This window comes from Diceros bicornis, chromosome 24 (assembly GCF_020826845.1).
Source record: "Diceros bicornis minor isolate mBicDic1 chromosome 24, mDicBic1.mat.cur, whole genome shotgun sequence".
In the NCBI taxonomy this organism is placed as follows: domain Eukaryota; kingdom Metazoa; phylum Chordata; class Mammalia; order Perissodactyla; family Rhinocerotidae; genus Diceros; species Diceros bicornis.
This window is the reverse complement of record NC_080763.1, coordinates 39057131-39071475: the sequence shown is the minus strand read 5'-3', so window position 1 is coordinate 39071475 and position 14345 is coordinate 39057131. Positions and strand designations below refer to the sequence as shown.

Genomic DNA, 14345 nt, shown 5'->3' with positions numbered 1-14345 from the left:
TTGAAAGGATACATCACAAAATCATTTCAGCATGGCCAAAATTGAACCATCTTACAGTTAAAACTACTTTAAAGGAAAATTAAAAATCATTTGAGCAACAGGCAAAAAGGCAAGTCACTAAAAGGGAAAGAAAACAACATTGTCACCAGACTTTTCAACAATTCTTAATGCCGAAAGAACATGGTGTAACAAATTTAAGATACTCAAGGAAGGGAAATATGAATCAAGCATTTCATATTTACCCAAACTAACCTCCAAGTACAAAGCTGCAAACAAACTATTATAAATTTGCCAAAACTCAGGGTACATTTACCTGTGAGCCCTTCCTAAAGAATCTATTAGAAAAGGACATTCAGACAACCAAAAAGAATGAGAGACAGTAATATAAGAATCAGTGGTGAGCATTAAATATAAATATGTAGAACAAAATTAAACCATGGTTATATAGGAGAGAACATAGCAGATATAATATAATTATCAAAAATTGGGGGCAGAGGGAATAAGGAGTGCATATGGATATGAATGTCTAGTAGACATTAACTGGAAGTAAAAGGATATACCTTAGATCAGATACTGAGATAGAAGGAGCAAGGAATAAGAAGAGGTTGCAAGCTAATTTTGATATTGTTCAAGGTAGGATACCAATAAGTCCGAAAAAAAAAATGGACTAATGGTACTATGTAAAGGTATTAGTATAAAGTTAACCAATAGAACAAGGAAGCAGATAAAACCCACCGCATAATGAAAAAGTGTAGCTACAAAAGACATAAAAATAAAACAATATGATAGAACTGAGGCCAAATGTATTAATCACATCAATAGATGTAAACGGGCTTAACTCACCTATTGAAAGAAAAGGATTTTCAGATTGGCTAATAAATCAAAATCCAACACTATGCAGAATACAAGAGACACACCTAAAACAAAGAGATTCAAAAGAGTTAAAAATAAAAGGATGGAGAAAGATATATCAGGCAAACACAAAGAAAAAGAAAACGAGGGTCTTAATCTTGATATCTGACAAGTGGAATTGAGCCCAAAAACATTAAAATACATAAAGAAGGCCACTTTATAATGCTTAAGGCTACAATTCACAATGAAAATATTACAGTTATTAATATTTATGCACCCAATAACACAGCAATAACTTTCATTAAGCAGAAACCTACAGGAGATGCAAGGAGAAATAGAAACACCACTAATAGGAGACTTGAACATACTTCTCACAATGCAAGATCAAGCAGACTAAAAACGAATGAAGCTATAGAAGACCTAAACAACATAAATAAAGTAGCTTTTACAGATCTATATCAAACTCTGAACCAACCCCAGTACAGTCAAGCCTAGCTTAACGACAAGGATACATTCTAAGAAATGCGTCGTTAGTCAATTTTGTCATTGTGTGAACATCATGCAATGTACTTACTCACACAAACCTAGATGATACAGCCTACTACACACCTAGGCTATATGGTAATAATTTTATGGGACCACCATCATATATGTCATCCATCATTGACCAAAATGTTGTTATGCAGTGCAGGACTGTAATAGAGATTACAGCTTCTTTTCAGGTACATATGGAACACTCACAAAAACTGATCACATCTTAGGCCACAGAGAAAACCTCAATAAGTTTCAAAGAATAGAAATAATGCAAATATCATCCTCAGACTATCATGCAATAAAACAAGAAATTAATAACAAAATAAACAGATGTTAACTAGACTTATTATGATGATCATTTTGCAATATACACAAATATCTAATCATTACATTGTATACCTTAAACTAATGTTACATGTCAATTATACCTCAATAAAAAAAAGAAATAAAACACACATACACACACACACAAATAAAATAAAATAACAAAAATTCCCTTCCACATGGAAATTTACAAGCACACTTTTAAAGGCAAAGGCAAAATATAAAATTAAATTGCAGAACTTCTTGAAAATAACAATAAAAGCCTAACATTATCAGAATCTATAGGCTACCATTAAAGGAAATGTTAAAGAAGAATATATTGCATGAAATGCCTATATCAAAAATATTAACAGCCTCTATGGAAAACAGTATGGAGAATCCTCAAAAAATTAAAAATAGAAATACCTTATGATCCAGCTATCCTACTTCTGGGTATTTATTCAAAGAACTTGAAATCAACAATGCAAAGAGGCTTATGCACCCCTATGTTCACTGCAGCATTACTCACTATAGCCAAGAAGTGGAATCAACCCAAGTGTCCCTCAACAGATGATTGGATAAAGAAGATGTGGTATATATATACCATGGAATACACCATAAAAAAAGACAAAATCGTCCCATTTGCAACAACATGGATGGCCCTGGAGGGTATTATGTTAAGTGAAGTAAGCCAGACAGAGACAGACAAACACTGTATGATCTCACTCATATAAAGTGACAGACAGAGAGAACAGTTTGGTAGTTACCAGGGGGAAGGGAGTTGGGGGGTGGGCACAAGGGGTGAAGGGGCACATTTATATGGTGACTGACAAATAATAATGTACAACTGGAATCTCACAATGTTATAAACTATTATGACATCAATAAAAAAATCTTTTTAATTAAAATAAATTAATTAATTAATACCCAACTCAAAAAGCTAGAAAAGGAACACCAAAATAAAATAAGAAATCTGGAAAAAAGAGAGTTAATTAATAATAAAAGCAGAAATTGATTCAGAAACAAAAAAAAAAAAAACAGTAGAATTAGTAAATAAATCTAGGGGCCGGCCCCATGGCGTAGCAGTTAAGTGTGCATGCTCCGCTGCTGGTGGCCTGGGTTCAGATCCCGGGCACGCACCAATGCGCACCGCTTGTCAGGCCATGCTGTGGCGGCATCCCACATAAAGTGGAGGAAGATGGGCACAGATGTTAGCTCAGGGCCAGTCTTCCTCAGAAAAAAGAGGAGGATTGGCAGATGTTAGCTCAGGGCTGATCTTCCTCACAAAAATAAATAAATAAATAAATAAATCTAAAATTGGTTCCTTAGAAAAGAAATCAACAAAATAGACAAACCACTAACTAACTTAGTCAACAAAAAAGAGGTTGGGGGAAGAAAACACAAATATACAACATTAGAAATGACAATGAGAAAATAAACATCAAAACGGGAAATTTTAAAATTTCTAAAAGACTCTTTTGTATAATTCTATGCAAACAAATTTGAAAACTTAGATGAAATGAAAAATGTTTTAGAGAAATAAAACTTACCAAAATTGACCCCAGTAGAAACAGAAAGTCTAAAGAGAACAAGGGTCATAGAGGAAATAGAGAAAGAAGTTAAAGAGTTCCACTACAATAAAGCACCAGGGCAGATGGTTTCACAGGGGAAACCTAACAAACTTTTAAAGATCAGATAACCTCAATGTTACTTTAATTATTCCCCAGCATAGAAAAAGAAAAAAAACTTCCAAACTCATTTTACGTAGTGAGTATAACATTGTTCCCAGATTCTAACTAGAATTTCTCCCCACCCTCCCAAAAAAAACCCATGGACCAATCTAACTTATAAATATCAATGCAAAAATTATTAAATAAAATATGAAAAGTCCAATCCAGCATATTAATAAAGTTAAGAGAAGAAGTTATATGGTCTCCATAGATACAGAAAATGAACTTGACAAAATTGAACGCCATTGAGATTTTTTTTTAAAGATTCAATAAAATAAGAATTGATGGATACTTCCTTAGTATATTACCTCAGCCTGAAAGAATATCTTACTTAATAGAGAAATACTAGAGGCCTGCCTACTAAAATTAAAAACAAGACAAGATTATTCATTCTCTATGCTATATTTAACTTTGTGTTGGAGACATTTGCCAATGCAATTAGAAAAGAGAAAGCAATTAGAGATATAAAATTGGATAGAAAAGAAAGGATAAAACTATTTTCTATTTGCAGATTATATAATTATATATCTTGAAAACCCAAAGAATAGATGGAAAAACAACAAAAAGAAAATAATTTAGTAAAGTAAGGTTATAAAATTAGCATATAAAAGTCAACAGCCTTCATATATAAAAATAAAAATATAGAAAAAAAGGCAGTCCCCAATTATGATAGGAAAAAAAGATGGATGAATATACTAAGCATAAGCTTAACAAGAAATTCCAAAAGCACCCCTGGAAAGAAACAAAAAGACTTGAATAAATGGGCAACACACCATATTCTTAGATAGTAAGATTCAATATCCTAAAGATGTCAGTTCTCCCTAAGTTATTTTATAAACTTAATGTGATACTCATAAAAATACCAACAGGCTTTTTTCTGGAGCTATGCAACTTGATTATAAAATTATTTTGGAAGAATGAAAAAGAATAGCGAAAAAAAATCTGGAAAATAAGAACAATGTTGAATAGGGGGAAGGGAATTCTAACAAAATTCTCTACAAAAATTTTAGCCTACAGTAAAAGAAAAAAAAAAAAAAAAAGAGCAATAATGGTCATAAGGAGCAAGTATTGGCTCTCCCTGAATAAGTCATGCCAAGCTCACTTCAATTTCCTATTTCTTTTAGGGATCTAGACAGAGAGCATCAAAGGAAAACTGAAGATAGAGTATATACATCTCAGCAAAGTGTGATGCCCTTGGGGACTCAACCAGAAGCTCCCCCAGAGGCTGGTATAGAGCCTGACATATTGTAGACATCCAATAAATATTTGTTGAATAAGAGAATGGACAAGTTGATGAAATACGGATTGGGTAGTACCACAATAGGATGGATCTGTAGTTGATGAAACTGTCATATCTAAAATGTATTGATTAATGGCTCAAAGGCAACCTGAAACATTTTTATTTGGGGTATTTCATACGGGAATGCATATTATTTTGGCACTTGACGCAAAACTAATGGAAGAATGGTTAATATGTTGAACGATAAAATCAGGCATAACAATGAAATGACACTAATAGGAAAAAATTTAATAGAGTTTGTAGTGGGTTGAATCACGTCCCCCAAAAAGATATATTCAAGTCCTAACCCCTGGTACCTATGAATGTAGCCTTATTTGGAAATAGGGTCTTTGCAGATGTAATCAAGTTAAAATGAGGTCATACGGGATTAGGGTGGGCCCTAAATTCAATGACTGGTGTATTTAAAAGAGAAAGGAAAGGGAGATTTGGGTACAGAGACACAGAGGAGACACAGGCTATGTGAAGATGGAGGCAGAGACTGGAGTGATGCAGTACAAGCCAAAGAACACCAAAGATTCCCAGCAACCACCAGAAGCTAGGAGAGAGGCAGGGAGGGATTCTTCCCTAGAGCCTGCAGAGGCAACACAGCCCTGCCCACACCTTGATTTTGGAACTCCCAGCCTCCAGAACTGTGAGACAATAAACTTCTTTTGTTTTAATCCACCCAGTTTGTGGTAATTTGTTACAGCAGCCCTAGAAAACTAACAGAGAGTTAATCAAAGCTCTATATCTTTCTACTGAACAGATAGAGGATGAAGGAAAACAGGCTTAACAGGTATTCCTATGGATAAGTTCTATCAGTTTCAGTGGACCAGCAGCTTAACATGATAATACAAAGAGCTAAAGGAATCTTTACATTTTGAAATGTAGATTCCTGTGCTCTGCACTAGCAAGCCTACATATAAGGTATTGAGTCCTTTTACAAGTGCCACATTTAAAGGAGGACATGAGGAGGACCTGGAATGCATTTTAAAATGTGATGTAAAAAGGAAAGTGTCTCAAAATTGTCATGTTATCATCCAACATTTGTGAGCAACTACTCTACATATATAGTATATAGTCTAACATCTAGGAAGAGCTCAGCCAACTCCCAAAGAGGTGGAGCTTTAACATGGGTCAAAGGTGATGGGAAGTTACTGAAGGGTTTTAAAGAAGAGAATGACATGATACCCCTGTATTTCAGATAGATCACTAAGTGGACTACTTGAGGACAGATTTGATGGGGACAAAAGCAGACACAAGGAGATAAATTAAAAGGCTCTTATAATAGAGAGACGATAAATTCCCTAATTAGGATGGTGACGGTAAGAATAAAAAGGCAGTGAGGTCTCTGAGGAATATTTAAGACATTAAACCAGAGTAATAAAACAATAACACTTGACTCTCAAAACTATTATGAGAATGAATTAAGCTAATACATGTCCAAGTGCTTAACATATAGTAGACATAAACAATAGATATCTAAACTCTCCTTCCCGGAGATCTTAAGACTCAAATACACATAACCCTGACATGCTAAATTGGTTACATGATTGTGAGTTATCATCCATTTCCACTTCTAAGGCAAGTTTATTTCTTCTTAAAATAAAAATAACATTATATATATATAAATGTATATGTGTCTACACACATATGTGCATATATATATGCATAAATATATGTGTCTACACACATACACACACACATACATCCTTTCAGTTTTGTTCTAGTATCAGACCAAGTTTCTGAGACCAATGAAGATGAAAGATACCCGGAAATGCTGAATACCCCTCTCCAATTTCAATCCCACATCAAATATTAAATCAGACTCACATGATAAACTGTATGCTGTTTAGGAGCATGGTTCTTGAAAGGTCCAAAAGGAGAGAAAAACAAGACAGAAATAGAACATGGATTGAAAAACGTTAAAAATTCTAAATGAAAGAGTTGACCTTTCACACTATAGAAAGCTAGCTTACTGATAAGAATACATTTTTGCTTAATGTACTTTTTGACGCAATAAACATTTCATTTCTAAGTCAATATGTGTTCACTTATGCAGAGCTACCCATATCTTTTCATAATATAAGAAATAAATGCATATGAATTTCCAACACAATAATACTGTAAAACAAAAATCCCAACTTAAAGCCTATTTATTGGTTGAGTAATCATTACATAAAATTTGAACAGATGTGCTGTCAAAGGACCCCAGTCAAACTACAGCATGAAGTGTCCCTGACTTCAGATGTATTGTCACTTTATCTTAAGAAAAACTGTTGGCTGTGTGCTAAGATTATCTACCAATTAAGAATCATAATCATTATGCTGAATATAGTAATAGAAAATTTTAATGAATGAGAATGAACCAGAAACACAATGAACATTCAGGAAAAGTATAACTTGTTATACAAATACTATAAAATTTGATTTAGCAAATATGTTTTAAGTACTTTTGACAACTGTATTTTTATTTACCTGTAGATCCATTTGAAAAACATGTGAACATTTTACAGAATGCAGAACTTCACATTAATGAAAATGTGAAATCTTCAAATTAATGGGGCCAGCCCCGTGGCTTAGTGGTTAAGTGGGCGCGCTCCGCTGCTGGCGGCCCAGGGTTCGGACCCTGGGCACGCACCGAGGCACCGCTTCTCCGGCCATGCTGAGGCCGCGTCCCACATACAACAACTAGAAGGATGTGCAACTATGACATACAACTATCTACTGGGGCTTTGGGGGAAAAAAATAAAAATAAATAAATAAACAAATAAAAATAAAAATAAAAATAAAATAAAAAAATAAAATTAATGATAGCCAAAAACTTAATTATGTAATCTGTCTTTATAAAAGACATTTAATTAACCCTCAATCATGTTTACTTATTTAAGAAACAGTTGTTTGTGCAAACACTGTGCACTAGACAATGGTTTGCATGCTGGAGACACAGAGATGAACATAACAACAGTCTACACACAAACCAAGGCAACGAACAAGAAAACTAATTATTGCAACACAGTGTGAGCACACACGTGGGGCATACAGAGGAAGAGAGGCAATCACGCAGGCCTTCCAAGCAAAATACTGAACAATAAGTAAGCATTAGAAAGGCAAAGAAGAGGGCCACGGAGAGAAAGAAAGCGCTTCAGGCAAAAAGAACATGTGCATTGGAGGAACTGAAAAAAACAGTCCAAGGTAACTAGATTAAGGAGTTAGGGCAGGGATTTAGTTGGATGGGCTACAATCCACACAGCTTGGTGATTTGCTGAATAGTAATGGTAGAGAAGATGCACAATTTTTTGACTTGGGTGAATGGGTAGATGGTAGTGCCATTCACTGAAATGAGTACATAAAAAGAAGTACAAGTGTGGGACAGAAGACAACGAGTTTGGGTTTGAGATGCCTATGAGATGCCTGGATAGAGACAGAGGCCTATAGTTCTAGATATGTTTAGACCAGAAAACATGTATTTGAGTGTCATCCACATAGAGGTGATAACTGATACCATGAGAGAGAATGACAACACGAGTCTGTGGGATTTAAAAAAAAAAAAAGAAGACTAATGACAGAATCCTGTTTTTAAATGTAGGGAAAAGAATGTAGCAAAAAGGAAAAATTCTGAGTAGGAACAGCCAGAAAAGAAGAAAAGGAGAATTTAAATAAGGAATGTGGCAACTAGTGTCAAATCATGCAGAGAAATCAGGTAAGATAAGAGCTAAAAACCATGTGCTCTTTTTGCTACCACAAATATGATGAATAGCCATACTCTAATTTCTGCATATATGAGTAAAACTAGAGTTTCCTCTATAAGAAGTTAGCAACGTTGTTGTGCAAAGATTTCTAAATGACTACAGGTTGCAGTGCTATTCAAAGGAGTACTTTTCTATTTCAGTAATATTACCTAATAATGTACATAAAAATAAATAAAACCATCTATTGATTTCTTCAAGCATGGCCCTTAAATATGCAGGGGAGAGGGGCAAGTTCAACTTCAAATCATAGTGCTAATTAGCTATACTCTTAAAAGAGTTTGTTTTTGATGTAATCAAAAAGGTTTTTAGTTACTAAGATAAAGATGTTGAGAAGAGTAAATACATTAAAAATGGCACACATTCATATTTCTATAATTAGCTATTTTGAGCTTATGCCCAAATTATTAGCAGGTTAATTTCCAAATTTGACAAACATTTTGATGGATATTTACATAAGTGATTTATGTTTACCAGCTGCTACACTGTCATCATAATATGAAAGGTGATGGATAGGCAGTTCATGCCCTAGAAATGTTCTGTTTGGGTGAGCAGCCAGTTCCTTGATAGATATACCAAATCAAGGAACTGTCATGCAGGGATCTCCTCTCACCCAAAACGGGTTAGGCTGATTGCTGTAGAGGAGACCTGGAGACAAGGAAAGGAGAATAACAAATAGTCCAATAGCCCATGTCCCATTTAAACAATATCGTGGCTACTATTTTTTCTGCTACACTCTGGGAGGCTAGATCCAAACTTTATAATTATCCTCATTTTAGCAGCAAGCACAAGTTTTTATACTTGATGATGATGATGATAATAATGGCTAACATTTATTAACTCCTCATTATGTGCCAGGATTCTGTGCTAAGCACTTTTCGTAGATCACCTTATTTAATCTTCACAACTATGAATATCCCCATTTTATAAATAATGCAGTCGAGGCTTAGAGAGGTTGAGTTAACTTGTCCAAGGTCACAGAGATTGCAAGAAGCAGAGCCAGGATTCAAACCCACGCAGCAGTCTGCTTCTAGAAACCCAACTCAACATCTAGTGTTATCAAAAGCAAGCTTCTTTTGAAAGAGCACACCCAAAGTACTCCAATTTTAACTCTTAGAAAACAGAAAAAGCTGGCGGAGACTTCTCTTTCTCCTCTTTAAAATCCCAAAGAAAAGAACTATAAATTCTTATTTTTATCATTCTAGATTCTATATCAGCTACATAAACACTTTCACTACAGTGAACTTTGACTGTAAGAAAAAGAAGCATATGGAGGGAAAAAATTTTAACTCTTGTGCAATCGCCTGAGAAATTGCTAGGAAGCTTTCACCTTCTGTTATGATGTTCTGCACATAGCACAGGATACAGAGCGAATGTATAAAATCAGGCTCCCAACTATATCCTAGCAAAAACTAGCCTCTCTTTCATCATTATTACTTATTAATTTTCAAAAATGCCATTTCATAAAAATAAAATCATCTTTAACATATCTGTGATACATTTCAAAAGTAAATCACGTAATCCATTTGGGTTGAAATGCAGGTACTTCCCCTTGCTGTATCAACCAAACAATTCCACTTCCTGTACCAGTGAAACCTTACCTACATCAAGAGGCCTCAGGAAGAAGAGTAATAAAAATGATATTTTGACATTATATAACCTAATTCTCTCCCTTGGTCCTTAGGAAAGTGGTAACTGTGCACACTCCTGAATGCAGAAGAGAGAATGAACTCTCATTTTCTTCCATTCTGGTGGTCTTCACATCCAGTAGAAAAGGAACAGCTCTTGGCCCTCCCTTCTCTTTCTCCTTCCCCCTAGCCATGTTCCTACCAAGGATAAAATACCACAGATCTTTTTTATTAAAAAGTATTCACCCTTCATGAACATCAACTACGCAGCCTTTCATGTGTTTGCTTTATTTTCAGGTATATAATGTGCACTAGAGTATCAACCCATTCATGTTAGTGCATGTTAGGAGAGAAAGAAAAGAGACTCTTAACTTCCCTTCACTCTAAATAAAGATACCTAAAAATACCCAAAGCATCCTTATCCTTTTCACAGCCTACCCCCAGTCACCTCCTTTGCCCTCCAAAACCCTTAGGACTAAACAAAGATACCTGCTACTATTATTCCTTACTTCATAGATGGAAACTCTGAGGCACAAAACTATTAAGTTAATTGCCCAGTGTCTCACTGTTAATCAGAAGGGCATGCAAAACTCAAATCCACATGTTCTAGCTTCAAATATGGTGTCCTTTCCATCATCAACAGATGAAAAAAATCTGCTTTACAAACAATTTTAAAATAGCTACTTAACCACACACTACATGCACTACAGAACCAAGTCCACATGTAGATTTCATTCATCCTGGCATTAACTGCCCAGGAAAGAGACAAGACAAAGCAGCCAGTGCATCTCAAAATATAAAAAGGCGAGAAAACACAGGAAAAGAACAGTAATACTCACTGGCTTTAGCCTGAAATTATTTATGTAACATATAACTATAAAATCAAAAGATAGGTGGTGGTTTTTTTTAACAATTGTACTATAATAAAACATTCAAGGGTATGATATCCTCAAGTGGCAAGTTCTACACCAACTCCAACTATGTTACCATTACTCAAAACATAATGCATCCAATTTTTTTGAAAGTCTCAATAGAAGTAAATTTATCTTTGAGGTTTAGATTTAACTTTTAGAAACAGGCAAAAGAAGTCACAAAAGAACTTCCTATTTAGAAGAGATGGACTATTAAGTGGGACATAATTGTCAGTATCATAACCATCATTTGTTGAGTACTTGCTATGTGCTGGGCTCACTACTCAATCTTTTGTGTGTGTTCTCTCATTTATAATCACAACAACCCCATCAGCATTATTACCCCAGGTTTACAAATGAGGAAATCAAGTTCAGAGAAGTCAATTATCTTGCCCAAGGTCAAACGGTAAATGGCAGAACTAGAACTCAAACTCAGGTGTTCCAGATTCCAAAAAACATTGTAAAGAGATACAAGCACTGGATGGTAGGTGGGCATAGACAATCTCTAATGAACCATCAATCTGGGAATTCCATGAGTCTTCAGTTCCTTTAATCTATCTGGTGAATAAGTGACACACTGCATTTTATTATATACAAGCTATTGTCCCAAAATAATGAGACTACTGTTTTGGGTGTCTCACAGAATGGCCTTTATAGCCATTCCAAAGAAGAATTACAAAGACTGTTAAGTAGTGACAGCATTATCAACATAACTGTGTACTCCTCTGAAAGAAACAAGAGTCAATTAGATGAATAAGTTCTGGAATATTTGTTAAAAATTCAAACTCATTGCTTAATAAAAACATCTTTTATTTACAATCATAAGTTTAAGTTCCTGAATCTCTCAAGCGCACTCAGGAAAAGGTTTCACATTAATCAACCTACCAAGTACATACGAAGGCCTACTAATGCGCACTGCAATAAGAGAGGCTACAGGGAGTGTATCAGAAACTTCCTCTGTCCACAAGGAGTTAGCAGATTGTTTCCAACCAAACACAGTCAATCATTACTGGGACATCCAAAATCCTCCTACTATTTGTTATAGTTTGTGTGAGCTGCCCTACAAAGGAAATCTCTTTGGAAAAATAATTAGATCATTTTCCCAGAGCCCCTTTCACTTTCTTGCAAGCACCGACTCCTGCTTTAACCTATGGTTGTGCTTAGTTTAGCAATGGTGTTGGTATTCCTGAGTTGATTTTCCTCACACTTAATCCAGAATTCTGCCTGGCTCCCGGCTCCCTCCCCCTTCTCTCCCTTCTTGCCTCTCCAACCCGAAGTGCAAACTGCAGGCTCAAACTCCCCTATGGCTCCAGCACCGAGAACTGGGCATGCTCAGAAGGCTCAGTGCAACCAGGCAGGCTTTGGTTGCACTGACAGTTCCCCGCCCCTGATTTGCCGCTGCCCCCCCTTCCCCCACTCCAACAAGAGATACTGAAATGTTTATCTGAAAGATACGAGGCCTCTTTTTCCCGAGAATGACCCCATTTTAATTTCATTTCGCAGGGTCTTCCAGTCTTGCGAAAGCCCACCACAAGCCCAAGCAAGACTGCATTTTTTTCCAGCACCGGGGACAGCGCCGCGTTGCCGTTACCGTCCACCCTCCCCCCCTTCTCTTCCACCCCTCACCCCCAACCCGCCCCAACCTCAGCCCCCACCCCCGCACCAGCACGATGCCAAGGTCTCCCGGCAGCCGCAAACGCCGCAACTGCAATAGCTCCCAGCCGGAGGCCGGGCCGGAACGCCGGGCCGGCTGCTACTTACACTGCTCCGCTTTGGTGGACATGGTGCTGTCCAGATGAAAAGGCTTTGCCCCAAAATCTGTGTCGTGTGAGCTCCCTCGCTCCGCCAGCGATGTTGCGAGGAAAAGAGCGCATACCCCCCACCCCCCACCCCCTCGCTTTCCCCCTCCCTTAGGCCCGTGTCGCTACCATTCGGACAAAACGCACATCAAATTGCAGAATTCGGTCCCGGAAGGTTAGGAAATCGCCCCCGGAGAAATGGGTGGGATTTAATAGGCGGCCAAAGGCTTCCTGTCCGTCCCCTCCTGGAGCTGCCCGCGTTGATGTGGGCGGGGAGACCGAAAGGAGAGAGCAAGCTGCGGCTCCTGGTGAAATGGGAAAATGGGCTCGACCGGGGGAGGAGTATTTCCATTCATAAGGCGCACGGAGGGGACGGGTGTTTCCCAGAGAAAAGCCTCTTAAAGTGCCGGAGTCCCCGACCATTTGGATCTCCCATTGGCGTTCTCCGGGCCTGTAAATCCTGCTCCCGTAGCAGCCCCTCGTGCCTCAACGGGGTGACCGGAGAGGGACACAGGTGCGTCCCACGCTTCGTCTCAACCACTGGGAGGAAGGAGGAGGGGGCGGATCCGGGGCGGGCTGGAGGCAGCCGGGGCCGGAGGGCGGCGAGGATGCTCCTGAGGACCGCGAGGAAGGAAATGCAGAAGTAACCCTCAGCATGGCTTCCCGGCGTGCTGCGGTCCGCGCCCTCTGCCTCCCCTCTCTGATGGGCTCTCCTGCTGATGATTAAGATGGGAGGTCCCACTGCCAGGGGGCTGTGAGAAGGCTTTAGAAGTTGGGGCTAGGGAAGGAGGAGATTTCCACGGATGGCTAAGCTGGAAGGGCCATAGAAAAGAAAAATGCAAGATTGGAGACAGGAAGAACCCAGGTGTGCTCCCTTGCAACCCACTCAGGCTGGAGACGGGCACGCTGGGAAGCCCCTCTGCTGGGAAACCAAACGAAGCTAATAGAAAAGGACGGCAGCGGAAAAGGGCGTCATGCATACTAATAGGAAGATACTTAATCAACTACAGAGCTGAGAGACATTCTGAGCCTGGACTTGGAGTCAGGAAGAACCAGATTCAGGAAGAACCAGATTCCAGACTCAGTTTTACCACTTACTGATTCTGGGACCAATCTTTTAATCTCCCTAAGCCTTCAGGTTCTTCATCTGTAAAATGGGAACTATAAAACCTGTTCTGTTACCTAAAGAGTTACTGGGCAGATCAAATGGTATAACGAATGTGCAAGTCCTTCTAAAATTAAAGTACCATACAATTGCCAACCGTTATGACCATTCTTAATTCAAATAGTTTAGTTTGTGAAAGCTGAGGAGCAAATGATCAAAGCATGTTGATTTAGCAAAAGCTACAGGAGCAGAAATGTAAGAGCTGACCAGTTATTTTCAATGCTGGTAACTGTGGTGACTAAATCAATGTTTTTCCATCTCACCAAAACAGAATAATCCTTATTTTAGGGAAAAGAATGTTAAATTGTATATGACATGTACAAAGTATTCAAAATAAATCTTTGACATTTAAAAACAAAATGTGAACAAATATCAAGAAAAGATGTTTCTGAGTA

At 37.7% G+C, this 14345-nt stretch overlaps 1 protein-coding gene across 1 annotated transcript in view; it reads right to left on the bottom strand.

Annotated features, from left to right (window-relative positions):
- The window catches only part of UNC79 (unc-79 homolog, NALCN channel complex subunit), a 225517-nt gene extending 212716 nt beyond the window's left edge, over positions 1–12801 (bottom strand). The window contains exon 1 of the mRNA XM_058567601.1: positions 12748–12801. Coding sequence (XP_058423584.1) covers positions 12748–12769 — 22 coding nt within the window. The 5' untranslated portion in view covers positions 12770–12801. The remainder of the gene's footprint in view (positions 1–12747) is intronic.
- Positions 12802–14345: the final 1544 nt, after the last annotated feature.